At 36.1% G+C, this 27,890-nt stretch overlaps 1 protein-coding gene across 1 annotated transcript in view; it reads left to right on the forward strand.

The window, feature by feature from the left end:
- The first annotated feature begins 580 nt into the window (after positions 1-580).
- The window catches only part of LOC128550579 (uncharacterized), a 28,337-nt gene continuing 1,027 nt past the window's right edge, over positions 581-27,890 (forward strand). Inside the window, exons 1-10 of the mRNA XM_053529840.1 lie at positions 581-656; positions 5,017-5,748; positions 6,314-6,373; positions 9,781-9,923; positions 11,196-11,318; positions 16,742-16,844; positions 19,087-19,162; positions 19,645-19,736; positions 21,969-22,041; positions 24,090-24,196. Coding sequence (XP_053385815.1) covers positions 5,029-5,748; positions 6,314-6,373; positions 9,781-9,923; positions 11,196-11,318; positions 16,742-16,844; positions 19,087-19,162; positions 19,645-19,736; positions 21,969-22,041; positions 24,090-24,196 — 1,497 coding nt within the window. The 5' untranslated portion in view covers positions 581-656; positions 5,017-5,028. The remainder of the gene's footprint in view (positions 657-5,016; positions 5,749-6,313; positions 6,374-9,780; positions 9,924-11,195; positions 11,319-16,741; positions 16,845-19,086; positions 19,163-19,644; positions 19,737-21,968; positions 22,042-24,089; positions 24,197-27,890) is intronic.

The following is a 27,890-nucleotide window of genomic DNA, read 5'->3' on the forward strand; positions in this document are numbered from 1 at the left end:
TAAGTCGGTCAGATCTCCCTGCTGCACATGTGCAGATGGTTCAATCATATCATAAATATACCATTCACGAAATGAGATACTTACTCAAAAGAATGATGATGATGATGATGGTGATGATGTTTTTGTTATTGTTGATGATGATGAAGATGATGGTGGTGGTTGTGATATGATGAAGATAATGGTGGTGGTTGTGATGATGATGATGATGATGATGATGATTGGGATGGTGATAGTGGTGAAAGCAAGTGGTGTTGGTGATGATGTACTGAGAATATTCTCCTGCCAATGGATCAATCTACTAGTATTTGTTATGGATGCTTTCTTTGGTTTCTATTTACATCATTTATAAATGTCTCAAAAAGTATACATTTGCAGATATGATGATTAGTTGATGCAAGTTTCAGGGAACCAAACAGCTAGGTGAGAATATTCTACAGTTGAACGTCCTATAGGACTTCAATGCACTGGGATTCCAGATAGGTACGTGAGTTTGATGAACATTGCCTAGAGGCCTTTTATCAGACTGAACGTCAGTTTGCCGTACGTCTTAGCGATACGGCATATGGAACGGGTAATATTAAATAGCCCAGCATACAAAACAACAACAACAAATTTAACGACGACGGGAGTAAATAGTAAATAAAAAGTGTTACAAGGTATGTCAGCCTAACAAGAACTAGTCTATTTTAATTACTTTATTTTATTTATTGTAACAATACCTATTTAATCTAATATCAATACATTATGCATTTATATTTTCTTTTTGAAATATATTTTCGCGACTAGGTTTTCATTTTTATTTTCATTCTCCGTAAGAGCTGGGGGTATTATGTGAACACCCGTAGCAGGTGGCGGGCAGGCGGTTGGCGTCCAAAAGCATGTCCGCTTTCTTGAGTCAAACAGTTTTGATCCAATCTTCACCAAACTTTGCGACAATATTTTTGTGGGCATAATGTCTCAACCTGAAGTTCGATAACCAGCAAAATCGCCCCAGGCACTTTTTAGTTATGGCCCTTCAGTTACTAGCCTTGTCTGCCCTCTAAGTCAGATAGTTTTCATCTGATCTTTACCAAACTTGGTGACAATGTTTGTGGGCATAATATCTCGGCCAAGTTCTATAATCAGCAAAATCGCTCCAGGTACTCTTGGTTTATGGCCCTTGAATTACTTGAAAAATCTGCAAATTTAGTCTTGTCCGCTCTCAAAGTCAGACAGTTTTCATCCGATCTTTGACAAAGTTGCAGATAATGTTTGTGGGCATATTATCTCGGCCAAGTTTGATAACCAGTTAAATCGCCCAAGGCACTCTTGGATTATGGCCCTTGAATTACTTGAAATTTGCAAATTTAGCATTGTCTGTTCTCTAAAGTCAAACAGTTTTCATCCAATCTTCACCAAACTTGCTTACAATGTTTGTGGGCATAATTATAATATCTTAGTGCATAATTTGTGACAGTCTGCCACTTTTGTTTCAATCTGGATTGATTCCTTGTATTGGTGAGGGACCCCGAATTCTACAGGTAGGAGGCATATCTCTGCTAAAAACAGTTTCAGTCAGGATTTGAAAAGTTTCAGGCAAACTGGATAAAAAAGTATTAAGAAAAAGCAGAAAGTTAGGGTAGCAATGCACATGTGACATTATGTCTTAGGTCTTTAATGATGACAGGGAGTAGATAGTAAATAAAATTTGTTACAAGGTATGTCAGCCTAACAGAAACAAAAGACAGTAAGAGTTCTTAATTGTTATGTTATTCATGAAAAGAGTGGACAACATTTTGCATCACATTCTTTGACTGGCTTGCAAACTGACATTCTGATATACATGTTACATTTCTGGTTGTGTTATTTTTTCATAGATTTTATCATCATATGAAAATCCAATTTTAGTCCTGTGTGGACTAAATTGATATCACTGTGTATGTCAAAAATGTTAACTGGGTTTTTTTTTTCACTTTTAGGGGAAGGGGTCGGTGCCATATGGAGGTGGAAAAATGGCATAAAACCAAGAAAAGGGGAATTTTTGTTGTGGTTGAAATAAACAAGTTTCAAGTTTATTGATAAATTCTGGGCCCATTACAGCATATGACATGACATATAACACAGTGTAGCATAGTAACACCAGATGGCAAAACAACTGTTATATAATCAGATAAGTTTTTCAAGTGTGGAGGATAAGACATCCATTTTTGACCAGAAAATGTTGAGCATTCAGTCCTCAGTAAAACTGGCCTACCAAAATTTATAACAGACATTAGGTCCCTTCCTAGACAAGTTTACTGTCACTGTATGACTGCTTTTAATTTCTGACATTTGCACTGTTACATTTGACCTGTCACAGTAAAAAAAGTGTATGCCTCGGATTAGTCCCTTCTAAAGCATAAAATCAAACCCTGACTGTCCAGAAATGGAAAACTCAACACTACTCGGCCAAACAAATAGAATGTGAGTCATTTACAAACTTACATTTCAACAGTGGTGTAATAAAGTGCTTGGATGAAATTGATTTATCAAGAGAATTTACTCGTATAATACAGGTACCGATGTAAACAAGTTTAACAAAATTAGAGATACCACGGTGAACTGTTTTTTATATAAAAACAAACAAACTAGTGAATTATGATTTTATTTATTGGTAATTTTTATTTATTTTCGGAGGGGAAATTTATGCATCAAGAAGGGGAAAAAACATACTATTTTTAGGGGGGAATGGGGCCACGAATTTCGCCGAATATTTTGGTAAAAAAAATACTGATTAATGAATGAAAAGTATTTGATAGAAATTTATGAAAAACTGCTTGTTTTTCAAAGGAGTATACTAATGTCTTTATTATTCTGATTTATTGTAAAAAAAAATTGGAAGTTTGTTAAGATATGGCTTTTTTAACTAAAAATTAAAAGGTGAACAAATTTAGCCCTTACACACTAAATCCATGTGTGTGTAAACTATGGCAGCTAGTGAAAGAAAAAAACAATTTAATTTTTATTAAAAGCTGAATGTTTTGAAAATAATAGTCACTTTCCTTTTGAAAGACAGGAGAAAAAACTACTAAATACTTACATGATTGTACATTTCATGCTAAATACTTACATGTACATTCCATTTGAATTGGAATGCCTGGAAAGTTTTTAAGCTATCCCCTATACACTAAAACGCTGTACCTGACATTTAACATCACCTCAATGCAACAAAGTCGATCTTATTATAAATTTATAAGAAGATACAACTTTGTTGCGTTGAGGTGACGAAATTATTATATGCACATGTCACCTTCATGTTGATGATGTGTGCCAAAAAAATAAGTTTAATTTCAGTTGGATGGAACCTGTAAGGTTAGTACACATGGAAGTGTGATTGACAGGCAATTAGTTCAAACACTACATTCAGCACAGGCCTGTGACACCCATGTGAGCGTTTGAGGTAGGGGAGCGCATAAAATGAACAGACTAATGATATAAGTAAATTGATGATGAACAGGCAATTCATTATGAAGTTTTGCCTTCTGCCGTTTGATTTTTTACCAGCCCTGGCAAATGGGGGCAGCTGTTTTATGCAATCCATGTGCATTTATTCAGGTAAACTTTTACCTGGCTGTTTAGTGCTCTTCTCCACTGATTTGGAAATAGCGACAGGGCCTTTACAAAATACTGGGACAAATATGTCATATAATGGCTAAACTGGGATTTGTTGAAAGTGATATTTTTAGCTCGACTATTCGAAGAATAGTCTAGCTATTCTACTCACCCTGGCGTCGGCGTCGGCGTCGGTGTCACACCTTGGTTAAGTTTTTGCATGCAAGTACATACAGCTATCATTTAAAGGCATATAGCTTTGAAACTTATTTATTCTTTTTCTAGGTCAATTACCAACCTCACTGGGTCAAGTTCCATAACTCTAACATGTATTTTGAGCAAATTATGCCCCCTTTTGGACTTAGAAAATTCTGGTTAAAGTTTTACATGCAAGTTACTATCTCCAAAACTAATGCAGATATTGAATTGAAACTTCACATGTGTCTTCGGGGTTATAAAACTAGTTGATAGCACCAAGTCCCATAACTCTGACCTTCATTTTGGCCAAATTATGCCCCCTTTTGGACTTAGAAAATTCTGGTTAAAGTTTTGCGTGCAAGTACATACAGCTATTACTAAAAGGCATATAGATTTGGAACTTATTTATTCTTTTTCTAGATCAATTACCTACCTCACTGGGTCAAGTTCCATAACTCTTAACATGTATTTTGAGCAAATTATGCCCCCTTTTGGACTTAGAAAATTCTGGTTAAAGTTTTACATGCAAGTTACTATCCCCAAAACTAATGCAGATATTGAATTGAAACTTAACATGTTTCTTCGGGGTTATAAAACTAGTTGATAGCATCAAGTCCCATAACTCTGATATGTCCCCTTTTGAACTTAAAACTCTTTTGATATTTAACATTTTGGGTAATAATTTCCAGCTTCTGTGACAATATTTCGAATAGTCGAGCTTGGCTGTCTTATGGACAGCTCTTGTTTTATGAAAATGTTTCATTAAATAGAAAAAATGATCATAAATGCATGTCTCAGTGTTCATTAATCTTGGTTGATTATTTTTTTTTTTACATTTTTTTCTGAATTATGGGAATTTTAACGATGCAATTGGGGTAAAAAAAACCCCATACTTTTTGCCATTGGACTCAGCCTGAAATTGTCCTGAAAAAATAATTGATGCTGTCTGTGGCAGGTTGCATGAGGTATATTTGTGTGAACTTGATTTCAGCTGCGCCATGAGAAAATCAACATAGTGCGTTTGTGACCAGCATGGATTCAGACCAGCCTGGGCATCTGTGCAGTCTGGTCAGGATCCATGCTTTCTCTAATGGTTTCTCTAATTGCAATAGGCTTTGAAAGTGAACAGCATGGATTCCAACCAGACTGCGCGGTCATGCAGGCTGGTCTGAATCCATGCTGGTCGTAAATGCACTATGTTGGTTTTCTCATAGCGCAGCTCATTTACTTTATTATTTTTATTTTCAGACATGTTGAAAGATGTGGTCAACCATCTCAAATGTATATAGAACTTCAATACCTCTATGCCATGCATGTAGGCACCAAGCCCATTTTAACAGACATTATGTTGCAATTCACACACAGCGGTCAAACAAGTTCTCGTGTTGGTTAAAACTGGAATCAGCTACTGCATATTTCAAATTCATTAGTGAACAGACTTGGAAGTCAGGGAAGTTGGATGTGGCCATTAGAAGTCAAGGTCATCTGAATGGAATGGAAATTGTTGAAAGGCAAGATTCCACAGGAAGACAAACTGACACACCAAATACCAAAGAAACATGTATTCAATCAAAAACTGCATTTGAAAATAAAGATCAAAAGTTCATCTGTGCATTACACAGGGCACGTTATGAACATATTTCAAAGTTACACAGTCAGACATGTAACATAATAAATACTTGGTTGTTTGACAAATCTGACTTGAAAATGGTGGAGGAAGAAAACAGGAAGGTGAATATACTTAAATGTTTGACAGCTTTTCAGAGAAGAAAGTGTACGTTTAGGGTCAGCAGTATTAAGCCATGCAAATACAATCTTTTTAATGGACTTATTCCAGTGAGTGGGAAACTTCTTAACAGAAAAACAAAATATTGCTACGCAACTGAGTGCTCATTTCATACGTCAGCAGAGAATGGTGTTCACACGGTGATCAGGGAGGCAGTATTAGACAGCAGCCTCCCTGGAGAATACTGTTCTTTGGTATGATGACATTGCGCTTCCCACCCTTTAAAGATTTATATATTGAAATGTAAGTAGCAATCAATCTTTGAAAGTGTCAGATTTTGAAAAATCTTACTAAAGTTGTCCTCAATCATTGAAAATGTCAAATGAAAAATAATATGTTTACTAAGTAGTTATCACTCATTGGAAATATTAAATAAAAAAAAAAATATTTGAGCATATTTGAACTCAGAGATTTTAGTAAAAAATAATGTAGTATCTTTAGCATATATATTAATCCATTAACCCTTTCTCAGCTTAAGTTCTATCTTTCAGTTTGGACAGCAGTACTATTAACTGTTAAAACGGGTGCTTACCAAAAGATACTGACTGAATTGCGATCAGTGCAGATCATAATCAGACTTCACGGATGTGCAGGCTGATCATGATCTACACTGGTAACAAAGGCAGAATTAATCATGTCCAGCATGATAAGGGTTTAAGATCAAAACATCTGTTAATGTGATTGATGTTATGCTGGAAGTTTATGCAATAGTTACCCACTTAATTTTTGAATTGTTTTAATACCTTCCAAATTCAATTTTACAGGATCAGTAGAGGAACTTTAGTAGAATCCTTGGAGGTTGTCACGGTGAAGGAACAGGTATGCTGGCTGTATGTTTCTTATATTATAGCACACTTATGCAAGTTTTATGTATTTTTGGTAACGTTAACAATAACATGATTAAACAGTTTGAGCACCTTTTTAAGACCACAAATCAGCAGGCATTATTCATGTTGAAAGTTTTTTGTCCTTTTCATTAAAATGGCAATTACTTTACTAGCAAATAAAATGGAAAGAATGAAACAATAATAGCAAAAAAAATATTCTAACATGATCCACAGCAATTGCTATAAACATATAGCGAAATTGCCTATACATGAATATATGATAAAATATGGTTGGCTGTTACATTTCACCCCATTACAATTGTGACATAAGGGATTCTATTTCTGTTCCATTACATACAAATTATTTCTGGGCTAAATGGTTGAAAACAACATTTCACATCCATAGTAACTGTTAAGATAAAAAGTCATACTGACTTATGCGTAGGACTGTTAAACATGTTTTGATCTCTGCGAGCAAATTCAATTAGCTCAATTATGATTCAGCAGTGATGTCATAAATGTATAACAAAAAGTATGACATCATAATGATGTGACGCCATATATTAAGTTAAGCTTGTAACTTGTAACACAGGTCAACTAACCTAATTTGATTATTACGCATCTAAACTCCTGCCCATATTTTGTTAGCCCACCATCATCAAATGGTGGGCTATTAAAATCACTCTGCGTCCGTGGTCCGTCCGTCCGTCATTCCGTCCGTCCGTTAACAATTTCTCGTTATCGCATCTCCTCAGAAACTACTGGGGGGATTTTGACCAAACTTTGTCAGAATGATGTATTGGTACCCTAGTTGTGTCCCCCTGAAAATCAGACTGGTTCAACAATTTATGAGTGAGTTATGGCCCTTTGTTTATTTCTATAATTTATATAGATTTATATAGGGAAAAACTTTGAAAACCTTCTTGTCCAAAACCACAGAGCCCAGGGCTTTGATATTTCGTATGAAGCATCATCTAGTGGTCCTCTACCAAGATGATTCAAATTATTTCTCTTGGGTCAAATATGGCCCCGCCCTGGGGGTCACATGGTTTATATAGACTTATATAGGGAAAAACTTTGAATAACCTCTTGTCCAAAACCACAGGGCCTAGGGCTTTGATATTTTGTATGTGACATCATCTAGTGGTCTTCAACTAAGTTTGTTCAAATTATACCCCTAGGGTCAAATATGGCCCCGCCCTGGGGGTCATATAGTTTACATAGACTTATATAGGGAAAAACTTTGAAAATCTTCTTGTCCAAACCACAAATCCTAGGGCTTTGATACTTGTAATGTAGCATCATCTAGTGGTTCTCTACCAGTTTTGTTCAAATTATCCTCCTAGGGTTAAATATGGCCCCGCCCCGGGGGGTCACATGGTTCATATAGACTTATATATATAGGGAAAAGCTTTTAAAATGTTCTTGTCAGTAACTACAACATTCAAACTTGGACCACATGTATATTTTTGAGTGGCAAGATGAACCTTGACATGAGTTGACCTTGATTTTGACCTAGTGACCTACTTTCACATTTCTGTAGCTACAGCCTTCAAATTTGGACCACATGCATAACTTTGTGCACTGGAAAAAACTTTGACCTTTATTTTGACCTACTTTCACATTTTTTAAGGTACAGGCATCAAATTTGGACCATATGCGTAGTTTCGTGTTTCAAAATGAAATTTGACATTGATTTTGACCTAGTGACCTACTTTCACATTTCTCAAGCTACAGCCTTCAAATTTGGACTACATGCATAGTTTTGTGTACCGAAAAAAACTTTGACCTTGACATTGACCTAGTGACCTACTTTCACATTTTTGAAGGTACAGGTTTCAAATTTGGACCACATGCATAGTTTTATATTCTGAAATAAAATTTGACCTTGATTTTGACCTAGTGACCTGCTTTTACATTTCTCAAGCTACAGCCTTCAAATTTGGACCACTTGCATAGTTTTGTGTACTGAAATGACCTTTGACCTTTACATTGACCTAGTGACCTACTTTCACATTTTTAAGGTACAGGCTTCAAATTTGGACCACATGCATAGTTTCGTATTCCGAAATAAAATTTGACCTTGATTTTGACCTAGTGACCTACTTTTAAATTTCTCAAGCTACAGCCTTCAAATTTGGACCACATGCATAGTTTTATGTACCGAAACAAACTTTGACCTTTACATTGACCTAGTGACCTACTTTAACATTTTTGAAGGTATAGTGCGTATTTTCTGACCTGGCGAAGATATTTTTAGTACAGGCTTTACCATTAAAATCATAACTTGGTGCTTATCGGATTTATCCGACGTAATAAAACGAATTCTAATGATATAACCGATTACCCTAAACTCAATGATAGAATGGCCCATTTATGACCTTTCTATAAATATCTCCGCCAGGTCAGAAAATATGCACTATACAGGCTTCAAATTTGAACCACATGCATAGTTTTGTATTCCGAAGTAAAATTTGACCTGGATTTTGACCTAGTGACCTACTTTTACATTTCTCAAGCTACAGCCTTCAAATTTGGACCACTTGCATAGTTTTGTGTACCGAAATGAACTTTGACCTTAAGATTGACCTAGTGACCTACTTTCACATTTCTGTAGCTACAGGCTTCAAATTTAGGACCACATGCATAGTTTTATGTACCGAAATAAACTTTGACCTTGACATTGACCTAGTGACCTACTTTCACATTTTTGAAGGTACAGTCTTCAAATTTGGACCACATGCATAGATTTGTGTTGTGTACGGAAATGAAATTTGACCTTGAGCTAGTCAATAAGTCTTGAAATTTGGAACACTCAAAAATGGCACATTGGTGGGCGCCAAGATCACTCTGTGATCTCTTGTTAACTAATAAAATATAGGAACAGATTTATTATTTCTTAATTCAAGCGTAATACTTTTGTTGCAGTGTGAAATTTATTGGTGTTAGTATCTCAAGGCTTTTTACCATAAGGGGAATAGGTCTGAGCCTGTTATTTTGTGTGGTATTGGGGAGATGGAGGAAAAGTTTGTATGAGCCGTGCCATGAGAAAACCAACATAGTGGGTTTGCGACCAGCTTGGATCCAGACCAGCCTGCGCATCCGTGCAGTCTGGTCAGGATCCATGCTGATTGCTAGCAGGTTCTCTAATTGCAACAGGCTTTGAAAGCGCAGGCTGGTCTGGATCCATGCTGGTCGCAAAGCCACTATGTTGGTTTTCCCATGGCACGGCTTATTTTGACTAAGGGAAATTAAATTCCTTTTGTAAAGTTAATTTTAGAAAAAAAAAAACCCACATAATTTAAAAAAATAAAGGGAAAGAGGCCAATAAACAGCTCTTACTGTAGATTAAACAAAGATAGCCCTTAATTTAAACCTAACTCTAAATTTTGTTTGCAGCGAGCAGTACGTGCCTTGGCAGAGAGAGTACAGTTGAAGATACACGAATGGCCAGTTGCCATAGAGACAGAGAAATATGATGTCGGTGTCCTTGTGTCATTTGGTCACCTCATACCTGATGCTGTGATACACATGTTTCCATAGTAATTAGATATTTATATTTACTATATAACGTATGCAAACTGAAAATTTCAAAACAGCTTACTGCATTTATGTTGAGACTTCACACTGCATTTTGCACTTCAGTACAAATATGGATATATTGTATTATGGGCAGTGTTGTTTTTATTCCAGTATATAAATTGATATGGAATTGATCCTAGGCTTAGTGATGAAGATCGGAATCCACCCCTCTACAGTAACATGGGTTATACCAAATGAGATATTTACTATCAAATTTAAAAATGTGTCCTTCCGTGCTGTCATTAGACAGTTCTTTTCAAATGTTATGAGATGAGTTGAAGTGGGATTGATTCCCGATTGAGGCAGTGCCTTATTTATTTCATTTAGTATTAACATGCTTATCATGCTGGACACGAGTGATTCTGCCTTTGCAACCAGTGTAGAATAAGATCATGATCAGCCTGCACATTCATGCAGTCTGATCAAGATCTGCACTGTTCGCCATACAGTCCGTATCTTACTGGTAAACATCCCTTTTAACAGTTAATGGTACTGTCCAAACTGAAAAATGGACAAGTACATTTTAGAATGGTAAAGATTAAAAATTTATGAAAACACTGTTATTCATGGAAAACTTATTACTAGTATCATGTATTTTGCAGTTGTGTCACAATTTAAGCCCTAATGCCAAATATGTCATTCCTTTTCTTTTTAATCAATAAATGAGTCATGCCATGAGAAAACCATCATGATAGTGCGTTTGTGACCAGCATGGATCAAGACTAGCCTGCGCATCCGCGCAGTCTAGTCAGGATCCATGCTGTTTGCTAATAGTTTCCTAATTGCAATAGGCTTTGAAAGGGAACAGCATGGAAATGACCAGATGCGCAGGCTGGTCTGGATCCATGCTGGTCGTAAATGAAATATGTTAGTTTTCTCATGGCACGGCTCAAATGTAGATTCCACAAGAAATATCATATCCCCGTGAAAATGCCATTTCAGTCAAAGCCAAAAAAAATTTTTTGTGCACAAAATTAAATGCTTTCACACTAACAGTTTTGTAAGCACAGCCATGTGTGTACAGTAGGTATTAATCAAGATCCTTTATCTTGTAAAACAGTATTTTTTGGAATATTTCAATCTGGAGGTCAGGCTTTTAAAATGTAGTTTCTTAAAATGTACTTGTCATAAAAGTTCCTTAGTATAATAATTTAATTGTACAGCCTTTTATTTTTGGACTGCTCAGTCGAAACTTCATGTTTGTCAATAATTTTTTCCAAATCCAATTACAGTGGAATTCTCAACATGCACCCTAGTCTGTTGCCCAGATGGCGTGGAGCTTCACCTGTGATTCACACAGTTCTAAATGGAGATGATGTGACGGGGGTTTCTGTGATGGAGATTCGACCGAAACAGTAAGTTTACATTTTGTTTTTTCGGCATGAATATAGTATTTTCCCTAGACTTCAGAAAGCCATGTTGTGTGTTTGCAACAGATCAGTTTACATAGTAATTCACAATCATTTTTTGGCATTTAACCTTTAGCCTGCTAGTGATTCTGCCTTTGCGACCAGTACAGACCAAGATCGTGCCAGCTGATCATGGTTTGCACTGTCCGCTACTCAGTCAGTGAATTTTCTGTGAATACCCCTTTGAATAATAAGTGGTACTGCCCAATAATTTTTTGGCATTTAACCTTTAGCCTGCTAGTGATTCTGCCTTTGCGACCAGTACAGACCAAGATCGTGCCAGCTGATCATGGTTTGCACTGTCCGCTACTCAGTGAATTTTCTGTGAATACCCCTTTGAATAATAAGTGGTACTGCCCACTTTGAATGATGATGGATCAGTCCATTTTAGAAATTTAGCAGGGTAAAAGTTAAATGAAGATTTTCAAGTCATTTGCCACTATGTAGAGTTAAAGCTGTAATAAGCAGCCAACCAAGGGACTAGCAAAATATGACAACCAGAGGCTGCTTTAGTTAAGTGGAAATTGAACAAAATGTTGGTTCAGGACCTTACTGCCTAAGAGAAGCGTGTGCTTACATGTAAAACATGCTGCTAAGACAAGTTTAATGTCAGTAGCTTTAAATTAAATAAATCAAAAAATTAATATGAAGATTTTAATATTTTTAGCTCACCTGTCACGTAGTGACAGGGTGAGCTTTTGTGATCGCCCTTCGTCCGTTGTCCGTCATCCGTCCATCCGTCGTCCGTCCGTTCACAATTTCCTTGAGAACACGATAGAGACCACATTTTGTATTTGATTTTAGTCAAACTTGTATGGGCGTAATATCTCGGTTCCTTTCGAAAACTGGTCAGATCCCATCATGGGTTACAGAGTTATGGCCCCTTAAAGGGCCAGAATTTGCCATTTTTGGCTTGTGAACATGATAGAGAACACATTTTGCAATCAACTTTAATAAAGCTTGCACACAACTTGTATTGGCATAATATCTCGGTTCCTTTCAAAATCTGGCCTGATCCCATCATGGGTTCCAGAGTTACGGCCCCTTAAAGGGCCATAATTTGCTATATATTGGCTTGTGAACATGATAGATACAACGTTTTGCAATCAAATTTAATAAAACTTGCACACAACTTGTATGTGCAATTGTGCATAATATCTCGGTTCCTTTCGAAAAACTGGCCAGATCCCGTCATGGGTTCCAGAGTTATGGCCCCTTATAGGGCCAGAATTTGCTATTTTTGGCTTGTGAACACGATAGAGACAGCATTTTGCAATCAACTTTAATCAAACTTGCACACAACTTGTATTGGCATAATATCTAGGTTCCTTTCGGAGACTGGCCAGATCCCACCATGGGTTCCAGAGTTAGGGTCCCTTAAAGGTCCAAAATTTGCTATTATGGCTTTTGCAGCCATATAGAGACTTCATTTATGGTTTGATTTGATACAAACTTGCAAAATATCTTTAACAACAATAAATCTTTGATTCCATGATGAATGTGTCGGAACTAATCATAGGTTCTGGAGTTATTTTGTATCTGATTACCTCCCCTGATTTTAATCAAAATGGATTTATATTAGTAAGTACTTAAAGGACTCGTTTGAAATTTCATTATTGTCATTAGTTGGACAGAGGCAATCAGGGTAGATAACTTTGGACTGATTTATGTCAAATTACCTCCCTTTATTTCAAGCAAAAATGGGTATATCTCCATAACTAATGAAGATACTGATCTTAAATTTCATTTATGCCATCAGAATGACTTGGACAATCAGTGAAGATACATATTTACTGAATATATGACAAATTACCTCCCTTTATTTTGTAAATGAATATACCTAGCAGCTTCTGAGATTGGTTTAAAACATTATTTATGTCTTCCATGGTAAGAAATAGTCATGTTAGATAACTCTGGATTGAACGTTTATCAATATGAATACTTTTCTAATATATTGTTGTATAGGCTTGTACTCTGTATCATCTATATGCATATACCAATGCATGATTACCTCCCCTGATTTTAATAAAAATGGATTTATCTCAGTAAGTATTTATAGGACACATTTGAAATTTCATTGTGGTCATAAGTTGGACTTAGACAATCAGGGTAGATAACTACGGACTGATTTTATGTTAAATTACCTCCTTTTGATTCAAATTAAAATAGGTGTATCTCAGTAACCAATGAAGATACTGATATGAAATGTCATTTACCGTATGCTATCACATGGACTCGGACAACCAGGGTAGATAACTTTTGACTGAATTTATGACAAATTACCTCCCTTTATTTTTTGTAAATGAATATACTTCAGCAGCATCAAATGAGATTGGTTTTAAATGTTGTTACTAGAGAATATTTTTGTCCTGATTAAATTTAGTGTGTATACCTATGTGATCTATGTCAAAACTTGATCAGCAATGGTGCTCAGGTGACCGATATAGGGCCATCATGGCCCTCTTGTTTTCTAAATATAATGCATGGCTGGCATAAATTAGAATGTTTGGTTTATTCAGTTGGCCGACTGCAGCTGATATAATACCCTGAGGGGCAGGTAGTCTTCCTCAACCCTTGGTCATGGGATCTGAACTTATATCAGAATGATGTAAAAGACAACAAAACAAAAAAGCTAACAGTGAATCAGAAAGAGTTTATTTTAAATTTGAATACCAGAAGGGTTTTTGAATTTTTCACAGAACTTTGTTTTTAGCTCACCTGTCACGTAGTGACAGGGTGAGCTTTTGTGATTGCATTTTGTCCGTTTACAGTGAATCACATTTTTTTGTGAACACGATAGAGACTACATTTTGCTATCAATTTTAATCAAACTTGCACACTACTTGTATTGGCATAAGATCTCGGTTCTTTAAAAAAACTGGCCAGATCCCATCATGTGTTCCAGAGTTATGGCCCCTTAAAGGGCCAAAATTTGCTATTTTTGGCTTGTGAAAATGCTAGAGACATTTTGCAGTCAACTTTAATCAGACTTGCACACAACTTGCATTGGCATAAGATCTCACTTCCTTTGAAAACTGGCCAGATCCCATCATGGGTTCCAGAGTTATGGTCCCTTAAAGGGTAAAAAATTTGCTATTTTTGGCTTGTGAACACGATAGACACATCATTTTGCAGTCAACTTTTATCAAACTTGCACACAACTTGTATGTGCATAATATCTCAGTTCCTTTTGAAAACTGGCCAGATCCCTTCATAGGTTCCAGAGTTAGGGCCCCTTAAAGGGCCAAAATTTGCTATTTTGGCTTTTGCAGCCATATAGGTACTTCATTTAGGCATAGGAAATAGAGATCAATATAATTGCACCTTTACTAATCCTACCAGGTGTTCTGTATTACAAAAGTGCTTCTATTGTGACATTTTGATACAAGCAAAACTGTATTATCTGCACTATTAATTACTTACTGGTACTTCATTTTATTATTGGCTTGTTAAAAGTTAATTTTTTACCATATGTAAGTTGACAGAATCATAGGAACCATGATTTGAGGGGTAAATCAAACACAAGTGAATAAATCCTAAATGTTTTTGTTGTGCAAAAAAGTATGGTATTGTGTCTAAAACAGTTTTTATTTTCCACTCAATTGTGTAATTGCAAGGGAAGTAAACTAATAGATATCTCTGCTTATAAGTACTAGCCCAAGGCAAGAGTTGTCATTCTTTGTGGATCACAACATTAAATAAAAAATTAAAACTTCTGTTATTGATATTAACAAAACTATCATAAACTTCACATTTGTGAAATCATTTTTGGTTATTTCAAGGACTTGGAAACCAATTTCTAGACTTTATTTAATGTATTACTATCATTGAAAATTTTAGGGTCTATCTCTACTTCATTTATGCTTTGATTTGATACAAACTTGCAAAATACCTTCAACAACAATAAATCTTGGATTCCAAGATGAATCTATCAGATCCAGTCATAGGTTCTGGAGTTACTTCCCCTGATTGACCCCTGAAAGAGCCAAAATTTGTTTATTTTTACTTTGTGAACATGATAGAATATTTGTTATTTATATTTGATTTTAACCACACTTACACACAACTTAAGTCACAATAAGATCTCAGTTCCTTTCGAAAACCAGCTAGATTCCATTATGGGTTCTGGACTTACTGCCCCTGTAAGGGGCAAAATTTTCTAGTTTAGCCCTTTCAGCCATACAGAAGTTTCATTTATGCTTTGATTTGATACAGTCTTGCAGAGAATGATTATCTAGATAATTTCTAGGCCTGGATCGAAATTGGGTTATGTTGGGTCAAAAACTAGGTCAAATCAAAGGAAAAGCTTGTTAACAACCTATAGGCCACATTTATGACCCTATCTTCATGAAACTAGGTCAGACTGTTTATCTTGATGATTTCTAGGCCAAATTGTAAACTGGGTAATATAGGGACAAAAACTAGGTCAAACAGTTTAATCAAAGGAAGAGCTTGTTAACACTCTTAGGCCACATATGACCCTAATTCATGAAACTTGGTCAGAATGTTTATCTTGAAGATTCTTAGGCTAAGTGCAAAACTGCGTCATACGGGGTCAAAAACTAGGTCACCTGTTCAAATCAAAAGAATAGTTTGTTAAAACTCGTGTTCATTTGATTTGCATGAAATATTGCAAGAATTTTTATCTGGGTCATGTAAGGTCAAAAACTAGGTCACCAGGTCAAATCAAAGAATAAGCGTGTTTACATTTAGGAGGCTATGTTTTTGGCCCAATCTTATTTAAAATTTGTCAGAATGTTTGACTCCATGAAATCACTAGGTAAAACATGTTTACACTGTTATTGTGTGTTACTCAGGTGAGTGACTTAGGGCCATCTTGGCCGTCTTGTTTAGTTAGCAAACTCTTGATGTATGATCATAAACATTGTATGAATACCATGCTAGGGAAAGTTAAAAGGTTGTCTTTATGTACAGACTGATGGCCTTTATTGAAAAGTTAAAACAAACTAAAATATATGTGATTTGGAAACTAGCGATTTCTATTGCCTGGTGGTCTCTGGTTTTAGGTGATCGTTAGCACAGGTTTCATCCTACAAAAAGATTTTGGAGACTTTTTTTCTCCTTGTTTGATGTATAATAATGATACCTAGTACTTCTTATGTTTTTCAGACTGGGTGGGGTATTATGTCATGTGACTGTGGTGTGATATTCCAGGGAGGCAGGCTCAGGCAGCACTATAAAGTTGGGCATTGTGCTCACTGCTACAAGCTGACACTGTTGTTGATATGATTATATGTGAGTGAAAAAATGTTGAAAAAGATCTTAAACCTGAATGTGCACACACACTAAAACTTTATATGATTATGGAAGCATAACTTTTTTCTCAAGAGTTTTATTTTGTTTTCTAGTTTCGATATTGGACCCATCCTACTCCAGAGAAAGTGCCAAGTCCCACAGCGATGTACGTCCTTCCAGCTAGCAGATATTCTAGGAAGCTTTGGAGCCAGTATGGTAAATTTCTGTCTTGCAGTCTTTTGTAGACACATATGAGCCACGCCACGAGAAAATCAACATAGTGGCTTTACGACCAGCATGGATCTAGACCAGCCTGCGCATCTGCGCAGTCTGGTCAGGACCCATGCTGTTTGCTTTTAAAGCCTATTGCAATTAGAGAATCCGTTACTCAGCATGGACCCAGACCAGACTGCGCATATCAGGGTGGCATGCGTAAAGTTTTTTTATCTACATGTGTCTATTATAATAGTTTGAGGGCCACATGCAGTCTATTCCTATAATTAAAAGCTTGAAAATTGCAACAGGACCTGATTTGTGTCTGTGACTTAACTCTTAACCTGCTACATTTCTACAATGAACTTGTCCATCTTTCAATTTGGACAGTACCATTAACTGTTAAAAGGGGATGCATACCAAAAAATACTGACTAAATGGCGAACAGTGCAGATCATAATCAGACTGCATGGATGTGCAGGCTGATCATGATCTACACTGGTCACAAAGACAGAATCAGTAGTGTTTAGCATGATAAGGGTTTAAACTCATTTAAACAAATAAACTGGTAGTATCCCATTGAATGTGTTAATCTTCAAGGTAACCTTGCAGCTCCTATTTCAAAAGAAATGATTTAATTTGAGTAAAAAAACAAAATTCATATTGAATTGAATCTTGGGCATATCTAGTAGGTTTCAGTTTCTATAGAGCAGTGAGTTGCAATAGAGAAATATGTCAACAGGGATTAATGGATTAAAGGGATTAATTATTGGTAATTTGACAAATACAACTTTGTTACACATGTCTGCAAATTGATTTGCAACATTTGAAACATTTATTTATCTTGGAGAGGTGTTACACCTGTTTACAAGTTGATTTGCAACATTTATTTATCTCAGAGAGGTGTTACACACGTCTACAAGTTGATTTGCAACATTTATTTAACTTGGAGAGGTGTTACACCTGTTTACAAGTTGATTTGCAACATTTATTTATCTTGGAGAGGTGTTACACCTGTTTACAAGTTGATTTGCAACATTTATTTATCTCAGAGAGGTGTTACACATGTCTACAAGTTGATTTGCAACATTTATTTATCTCAGAGAGGTGTTACACATGTCTACAAGTTGATTTGCAACATTTATTTATCTTGGAGAGGTGTTACACCTGTTTACAAGTTGATTTGCAACATTTATTTATCTCAGAGAGGTGTTACACCTGTTTACAAGTTGATTTGCAACATTTATTTATCTCAGAGAGGTGTTACACACGTCTACAAGTTGATTTGCAACATTTATTTATCTCGGAGAGGTGTTACACACGTCTACAAGTTGATTTGCAACATTTATTTATCTCGGAGAGGTGTTACACCTGTTTACAAGTTGATTTGCAACATTTATTTATCTCGGAGAGGTGTTACACACGTCTACAAGTTGATTTGCAACATTTATTTATCTCGGAGAGGTGTTACACACGTCTACAAGTTGATTTGCAACATTTATTTATCTCGGAGAGGTGTTACACACGTCTACAAGTTGATTTGCAACATTTATTTATCTTGGAGAGGTGTTACACCTGTTTACAAGTTGATTTGCAACATTTATTTATCTCAGAGAGGTGTTACACCTGTTTACAAGTTGATTTGCAACATTTATTTATCTCAGAGAGGTGTTACACACGTCTACAAGTTGATTTGCAACATTTATTTATCTCAGAGAGGTGTTACACCTGTTTACAAGTTGATTTGCAACATTTATTTATGTCAGAGAGGACTATAAGTTGATTTGCATCATTTATTTATGTCAGAGAGGACTATAAGTTGATTTGCATCATTTATTTATCTCAGAGAGGACTATAAGTTGATTTGCAACATTTATTTATCTCAGAGAGGACTATAAGTTGATTTGCAACATTTATTTATCTCAGAGAGGACTATAAGTTGATTTGCAACATTTATTCATCTCAGAGAGGACTATAAGTTGATTTGCAACATTTATTCATCTCAGAGAGGACTATAAGTTGATTTGCAACATTTATTTATCTCAGAGAGGACTATAATTTGATTTGCAACATTTATTTATCTTGGAGAGGTGTTACACACGTCTACAAGTTGATTTGCAACATTTATTTATCTCTGACTTAAGGTTGGGGGAGATGTGCTAATGCATATGTGTATAACATTAACATTCCTAGCTCATATTAATTAGAATTATTGTTTACATAGCATATGTTTCTATAATTACAGATGTTAGAGTGTTTAAAAGATCTTCTGACCCTTGAAAGATTGGAACATGAGCAGGACAGGAGTGGTATAACATATGGTGAGAGCAATATAATTACAGATTGGAAATTTTATAGAAAAAAGCTCTAGTAACTTAAATTAAGTTCTGTTCATTTTACATTAAAACTTTGAAATCCACAAATTTATATCTTTGTTAGAAGTGCCCTTTTTAAAGTACCTTTTTACAAAGAATTTCAGAAAGCTTATAATTCTTATTATTCTGGGTTTAGCGTTCAGTTCAAGTTCCGTACTGGTAAAAAATGTATTTAGATAAATTATTTTCCCCGGTGCCAGTTTTTGAGATAATCCCTCCAGAAGCGCCCCGGGTTTCTCCACCATTTAAAGTTGTCAGTTTACATAATTCGGGGGGTGAATGCAAAAGAGTTCAAAAGTGCATATAAATAAAGAAGCACTTAGAACTTTTTCGCATTCACCCCTCGAATATGATCTAACATAATAATATGATACTGTTATATATTCAGTTGGTGCTTAATAAAAAAGTGTATATAATATTTTTTTCAGCACACAAACTTAAGCATAAGAATGCCAACATAGACTGGGAGAATAGTACTGCAGAGGAAATAGATTGTCAGTATAGAGCCATCTCAGAACTAGTTTGTAATTTATTAAAATTCAGCTTGACTATTTGAATTTTTCCAGGTATTGTCCAATTTATTTGACCTGTCCAAATATGGACCCGGCTTTCATTATATTCTGTTCGAGCCTATATAAGATTAACATGAAAGCCGGGAACATGTTTTGACAGGTCAGTTAAATAGTACAATAGTAATGCTATAGATGTCACCTTTTCATTTGTTTTGGTGTCTCCATCACAGAAGTTTTAAATATGAGCTGCGCCATGAGAAAACCAACATAGTGTCTTTGCGACCAGCATGGATCTAGACCAGCCGGCACATCCGCGTAGTCTGGTCAGGGTCCATGCTGTTCGCTTCCAAAGCCTATTACAATTAGAGAAACCGTTAGTGAACAGCATGGACCCTGACCAGACTGCGCGGATGCGCATCCCTGCTGGTCACAAAGCCACTATGTTGATTTTCTCGAGGCTCGGCTAATATAAACAGGCACATAAGCAGATATCTCAGAAACTACTGAGCAAAAGGCTTTCAGACTTCACTTATGTCTTTGGTATAATGATAATACTTCAAGAGTCTAGCTTTTATTTAATCAAAATAATCGTCCATTATAAATTAAAAACTTTGGTTAAAATTTTGTATGAAAGAACGACTTGGTCAAATAATTTCCAACTTCGCATATGACTCGGGCATCACAAGATGACCTCATGTAGTAAGTACATAGCTCTAGCTTTTATTTTATCAAAATTAGTTCCCTTTTTAACATAGAAGTTTCTTTAAAGTTTTCATGTATGTATGTTTCATAGGAATTACTTGTCCAAAAATTTGCAGATTCCCTATACATTTTTTGCATCATGGGAGGATCTCACATGGGAAGTTTCTTAATGTTGACTTAAATTAGCAAAATTATGCTCCTTTTCCAACTTAGAAAATTTTGATCAGTCTGATGTCGATGATTTCTTTTTTTAGGCACATAGGCCAAGGTCACTGCATACTTGACACTGAAAACTTCATACCTCTTACATGCCATCATTTGATGGGTGTGAGTGGGGTTAGGGTTACATTAGTGTTTTACAAACAACTCTTGTTGGTGTTTTTTTTTAGCTCACATGTCACAAAGTGACAAGGTGAGCTTTTTTGATCGCGCAGCGTCCGTCGTCCGTGCTTGTGTGCGTCCGTCCGTGTGTGCGTCCGTCCGTCAGTCTGTGCGTAAACTTTTGCTTGTGACCACTCTAGAGGTCACATTTTTCATGGGATCTTTATGAAAGTTGGTCAGAATGTTCATCTTGATGATATCTAGGTCAGGTTTGAAACTGGGTCACATGCGTTTTAAAACTAGGTCAGTAGGTCTAAAAATAGAAAAACCTTGTGATCTCTCTAGAGGCCATACTTTTCAATGGATCTTCATGAAAATTTGTCAGAATGTTCAACTTGATGATATCTAGGTCAAGTTTGAAACTGGGTCATGTGACATCAAAAACTAGGTCAGTAGGTCAAATAATAAAAAAACCTTGTGACCTCTCTAGGGGCCATATTATTCATGGGATCTGTATGAAAGTTGGTCTGAATATTCATCTTGATGACTTCTAAATCAAGTTCAAAACTGGGTCAACTGCAGTCAAAAACTAGGTCCGTAGATCTAAAAATAGAAAAACCCTTTGACCTCTCTGGAGGCCATATTTTTCAATGGATCTTCATGAAAATTGGTCTGAATGTTCCTCTTGATGATATCTAGATAAGGTTCGAAACTGGGTTACGTGCAGTCAAAAACTAGGTCATTAGGTCAGATAATAGAAAAATCTTGTGACCTCTCTAGAGGCTATATTTTTCATGAGATCTTCATTAAAATTGGTCAGAATTTTTATCTTGATGATATCTAGGTCAAGTTCAAAACTGGGTCACATGAGCTCAAAAACTAGGTCACTATGTCAAATAATAGAAAAAACGACGTCACACTCAGTTGAAAACTGGGTCACGTGGGGACAGGTGAGCGATTCAGGACCATCATGGTCCTCTTGTTTATTATTCTGAATGCCTGTCAGTCTTATAATTCTTTGAATTCTACATGTAAACATATCAGATAACACACAAAAATAAATGCACTGAAAATTTAATAGGTAGAAACTACAACTCAACACTTACAGAACTTATATAATATAATAATATATATCTTAATGGATCATTTTAGTTTAATTAATATATGGATATTAAAATATTTTTTGAAATTTATGGTGATTTTTTTTATATTTACAGATACCTTTGAAAACAGAGATGAATGAGCATACATTAAAACTGTTTGATGTGGTTGACCCTTGTCTTTTACAAGGTAAATTCTCAAACAACCATATTCAGTCACTCTTCTCTTTAAATTTTGCTATATACTGTGAAGTCATTAAATTTCATGGGCATGAAATTTCGTGGTTTTGGTCAAAATGGCAATTTCGTGGGGATACGAATTCATGGATTTAAACTTTTCAACATAAAATGAATGGGAATTTTACTTGTTCATTGGGATTAAATTTCGTGTATTGACTCGACCACGAAATCCAAGAAAATTAGTCCCCAACGAATATTATTGATTCCACAGTATAAAATATGCAATAGAAATCATTGGTCAATGGTATTGAAGAATAGTTATCTGCCCTTTAAAACATCATTTACCTTCAAATGCTGTTTTCAAGGACAGATAACTCTTTTTCAGTACCGATGACCTATGATATTTATTGCATATTTTTGTCGAGCCTGCTTGCGGATGCGAAGATATAGTTGTCCAAATGGCTGTTCGGTGTATGTGCGTGCGTGTGTCCGTGCGTGCGTGCGTCAGTGCGTCCGTCCGAATTTGTTTGTCCGGACCATAACTTTGACATGCATGGAGCAATTTTGTTTATATTTGGCATGAGTGTTAACCTCAGTGAGACGGAGTGTCATGCACAAACCCCAGGTTCCTATCTCAAAGGTCAAGGTCACACTTAATGTCAGAGGTCAAATTCAAAAATGACTGTCCGGAGCATTTCTTCTTCATGCATGGAAGGATTTTGATGTAGCTTGGCACAATTGTTCACCATCATGAGGCGGAGTGTCATGCGCAAAAACCAGTTCCCTAGGTCTAAGGTCAAGGTCACACTTAGAGGTCAAAGGATACAAGAATGACAACTTTGTCCGGAGCATTTCTTCTTCATGCATGGAGGGATTTTGATGTCGCTTGGCACAAATGTTCACCATCATGAGACGGAGTGTCATGCGCAAGAACCAGGTCCTTAGGTCTAAGGTCAAGGTCACACTTAGAGGTCAAAAGTTAGATACAAGAATGGCTTTGTCTGTAGCATTTCTTTTTGATGCATAGAGGGATTTTGATGTAACTTGGCACAATTGTTCATCATCATGAGACGGAGTGTCATGCGCAAGATCCCAGAATTACTTCCCTTTGTTGTTACTACAAATAGCTTATATTCGTAACTTTTTTGTTACTGGTCAGACCACTTTTCTGTAGTACAACATGCATGTTACATCCAATTTTCAGGTGAATTTTGACCTATCTCTACTGGTGAGGATTTTTGTGTGGACTTAAAATTTTTTTTTTTTTTTTTTTTTAAGATTTACGTCCCTTTGTTGTTACTTTGTTGCAATCTCTTTTTTATTTGGCATAAATGTTTGCATCAGTGAGACAGGGATTGTCATGTGCAACTCCCAGTCCTTTTGACAGCGGGCGAGCTCGACATGTTGCCCGTGGGCATCTAGTTGTTTCTAAGATGATTGTCATTCAATATCCAAAGTTTGAAGAAATTCTGTTATTGGGAAAATGTTCGCCCATATCATATACAGGGAAATCTTAGTCTCTAGCATACATCCTTTAAGTTAATGTCTTGTGTATTTGGATTAGAATGGACTCTTCTTTCAGTTTGTAAAGTTTGTCTCTGGTACATTGAATACAAAAAGTAATTTACAAATTCTTGATAATCTAGTAGAAGTTAGTAGATTCTACCATTCTGGCTGTACTTGAATTATTGCCTTAAGGGCTACTGGGTTATTTCTCAGTCATCGAAAGCTGAAATTTCTTCATATGACTCAAACTGAATAAATTTTAAATTGCTTTTTATTAGAACAAGCGTTAGTGACAGCAATTTGTACTTGTTACAAAATTAATGATATGAGCCGTGCCATGAGAAAACCAACATAGTGTGTTTGTGACCAGCATGTATCCAGACCAGCCTGCGCATTTGCGCAGTCTGGCCAGGATCCATGGATGCTGTTTGTTTTCAAAACCTATGGATCCTGACCAGACTGTGCGAATGTGCAGACTGGTCAGGATCCATGCTGGTTGTTTTCTCATGATGCAGCTCATATAAAACGTTAGATATTCTTTTTTATTTTCAGAAATAGACAATAGAGATGTCCGTGGTTACCATGGAGACATAATCAGTGCTGAACCAGGGACTGTTGTTTATCATAAACATTTGAAATGTATTGTAGTCAAATGCAAGGTAATGTTTTCTTAAATATTAATGAGCAGTGCCGTGGGAAAACCAACATAGTGGGTTTGCGACCAGCATGGATCCAGACCAGCCTGCGCATCCACGCAGTCTGGTCAGGATCCATGCTGTTCGCTAACAGTTTCTCTAATTGCAATAGGCTTTGACAGCGAACAGCATGGATCCTGACCAGACTGCGCGGATGCGCAGGCTGGTCTGGATCCATGCTGGTCGCAAACCCACTATGTTGGTTTTCCCATGGCACGGCTCGTTTAAAGATTATTAACCAGGTTTTCAAACAAAAATGGTTTAATATTATATTGATGAATGTTGTTGGACGGGTGGCAGGTGGGCGTCCAACTTTGGTTTGCACTCAACAACTAAGTTAGGAGTTACCAGTTGCAAGGAATTATTATTATACTGTTATTAGGTAGCTTGCATAGAGTTGGAGTTTGGATTTAAATTAATTAAAATTAATCTTTAAGAAGCTTATAGAATTGCCATGGATTGTATATGGGGTCAGTGGGGTGAAGTTCAAGGTCAGCATACTAGTAACTTAATCTGCATGCTTAGAAAATTCCACCATGGCATGAGTTTCCATGTTTCTTGTTTATCTAAAGATGGGAATAATTATCGTACTGTATCTACATGACATTGTATGTTAATATGAAATAGACAGGTTTGTGTATATAAACAGTCCTGACATACTAGTACCAAATTTGTGTACCAGTTAATACAGTATGAATATGTAATGCTGCTTAAAAAAATGGATGTTTTAGCTTAAAAAAAAAAAAACTGGAAATTTTTTATGACAAATGGCTGTTACTAAGGATTGTTATATTTAAGGTAGTTTTGCGCATTCAAATCGAAACTTTTTCTACAGTGATTTTTCTAAATGAAAATTTGGCAAATAAATAGATAGGGCTTTTTGCTAGCCTGATTTGAAAACCTTTCACTCAAGTTTTCATAATGGGGATCTATGTGAAAATTACAATTCTGAAAATTTTCTGCAATGTAGATTTTAATGAAACATCTCACATTCTTAAAAAGAATGCTTGGTCTGCAATATGGTTAAATAAAATGAGCCGCACCATGAGAAAACCAGCGTAGAGCATTTGCGACCAGCATGGATCCAGACCAGCCTGTGCATCCGTGCAGTCTGATCAGGATCCATGCTGTTCGCTTTCAAAGCCTATTGCAGTTAGAGAAACTGTAAGCGGACAGCATGGATCCATGCTGGTCGCAAACGCACTATGTTGGTTTTCTCATGGCACAGCTCAAATGTATAGGTCCATGTGCTACATGTAGTTTCAGAGATATTTGTGTGTCCCACCACACAGTGGTGTGGGAGACATTGATTTACTCCAGTCTGTGTGTCTGTCTGTCTATGTGTGTGTGTGTGTGTCTGTCTGTCACAAAGCTTGTACGCATTCTAAGTTGAACATTTCTCATCCCATTTTCACCAAACTTGAACAAAATGTGTTTGACCATAAGACCTCGGCCAAGTTCGATAACTAGCCAAATCGGTCCAGGCATATTGGAGTTATGGCCCTTGAATTTCCAAAAATCTACCTTTTTACTCCTGTAAACACTATAGTCGAACATTTCTCATCCGATCTTCACTAAACTTGAACAAAATGCATTTGACCATGAGACCTCGGCCAAGTTCAATAACTAGCCAAATCGGTCAAGGCATATTGGAGTTATGGCCCTTGAATCACCAAATACAGGCCTTTTTACTCTCGTCTTCACTCTAAGTCAAACATTTCTCATCTGACCTTCACCAAACTTGAACAAAATGTGTTTCACCATAAGACCTCAGCCAAGTTCGATAACTAGCCAAATCCGCCCAGGCACTTATGAATTATGGCCGTTGAATTACTTATTGGATCCACTCGTCCAGACCATCTAATTGGATCCACTCGTCTAAACCATCTAGAGAAACTACACATTTTTAGCTCGACTATACGAAGTATAAGGAGAGCTATACTACTCGAGTCAGCGTCGGCGTCTTTCCGCGTCCCCTCCTTGGTTAAAGTTTTTTACACTTTCTATTTTTTCAACTTATCTCTATTACTTGATGGATTTGATTCGAACTTGAAATAGTTATTCCTCATCATCACCCACATCATCTGACATAAGGGCCATAACTCTTGCACCAATATTTCATGATTTATCTCCCCTTTTCACTTAGTTTTTTAAGGTTAAAGTCTTGATGCACTTTCACTCTATCTCTGTTATTACTGAATGGATTTGATTCAAACTTAAAATACTTGTTCAACATCATCATCCACATCATATGACACAAGATGCATAACTCTGGCATAAATGTTTCATGAATTATTTCCCCTTTTTACTTAGAATTTCAGGATAAAGTTTTGATGCACTTTCGCTCTATCTCTGTTATTACCGAATGGATTTGATTCAGACTTAAAATACTTGTTCAACATCATCATCCACGTCATATGACACAAGATGCATAACTCTGGCACCAATTTTTCATGAATTAGTCCCCCTTTTTACTTAGAATTTCAGGTTAAAGTTTTGATGCACTTTCACTCTATCACTGTTATTACTGAATGGATTTGATTCAGACTTTAAATATTTGTTCAGCATCATCACCCACACCATTTAACACAAGGTGCATAACTCTGGCACCAATTTTTCATAAATAATGCCCCCTTTTACTTAGAATTAAAGGTTAATTTTGATGCATTTTCACTATATCTCAGTTATTACTGAATGGATTTGATTCAAACTTGAAGTAGTTGTTCCACATCATCACCCACATCATATGACACAAGATGCATAACTCTTGCACCAATATTTAATTAATTATGCCCCCTTTTTGCTTACTTTTTCAGGTTAAAGATTTGATGCACTTTCACTCTATCTTAATTGTTACTAAGTGGATTTGATTCAAACTGAAAATAGTTGTTCTACATCATCTCCTACATCATACGACACAAGGTCCATAACTCTGGTACCAATATTTCATGAATTATCCCCCACTTTAACTTAGAATTTCAGGTTAAAGTTTTGATGCACTTTCACTCTATCTCTGTTATTACAAAATGGATTTGTTTCAAACTTAATATAGTTGTTCAACATCATCACTGACATCATTACACTAGAGCCACAACTCTAACGGCAATATTTGATGAATTATCTCCGCTTTTTTACTTAGAATTCCAGGTTAAAGTTTTGGTGCGCTTTCACTCTATCTCTGTTACTTAATTGATTTGATTCAGACTTAAAATAGTTGTTCCACCTTATCAACCACATCATATTACACAAGGTGCATAACTCTGGCACCAATTTTTCATGAATAATGCCCCCTTTTACTTAGAATTAAAGGTTAATTTTGATGCATTTTCACTATATCTCAGTTATTACTGAATGGATTTGATTCAAACTTGAAGTAGTTGTTCCACATCATCACCCACATCATATGACACAAGATGCATAACTCTTGCACCAATATTTAATTAATTATGCCCCCTTTTTGCTTAGACTATACTTATATACTGTTTTGATACACTTTATCTGTACCTCTCTTATTACTTAATATTTTTGACACAGACTCAGGCTGTTGTGCAATATCTTCATCCACCATTGGAGTTAATAAACACTCCGGTGACAGCTCCAGTTTCCTCAGATGTGCCCAGTTTCACTATCCAGCATCGAAATAGTGGAGCACGCTGTC

Source organism: Mercenaria mercenaria, chromosome 18 (assembly GCF_021730395.1).
Source record: "Mercenaria mercenaria strain notata chromosome 18, MADL_Memer_1, whole genome shotgun sequence".
NCBI lineage: Eukaryota > Metazoa > Mollusca > Bivalvia > Venerida > Veneridae > Mercenaria > Mercenaria mercenaria.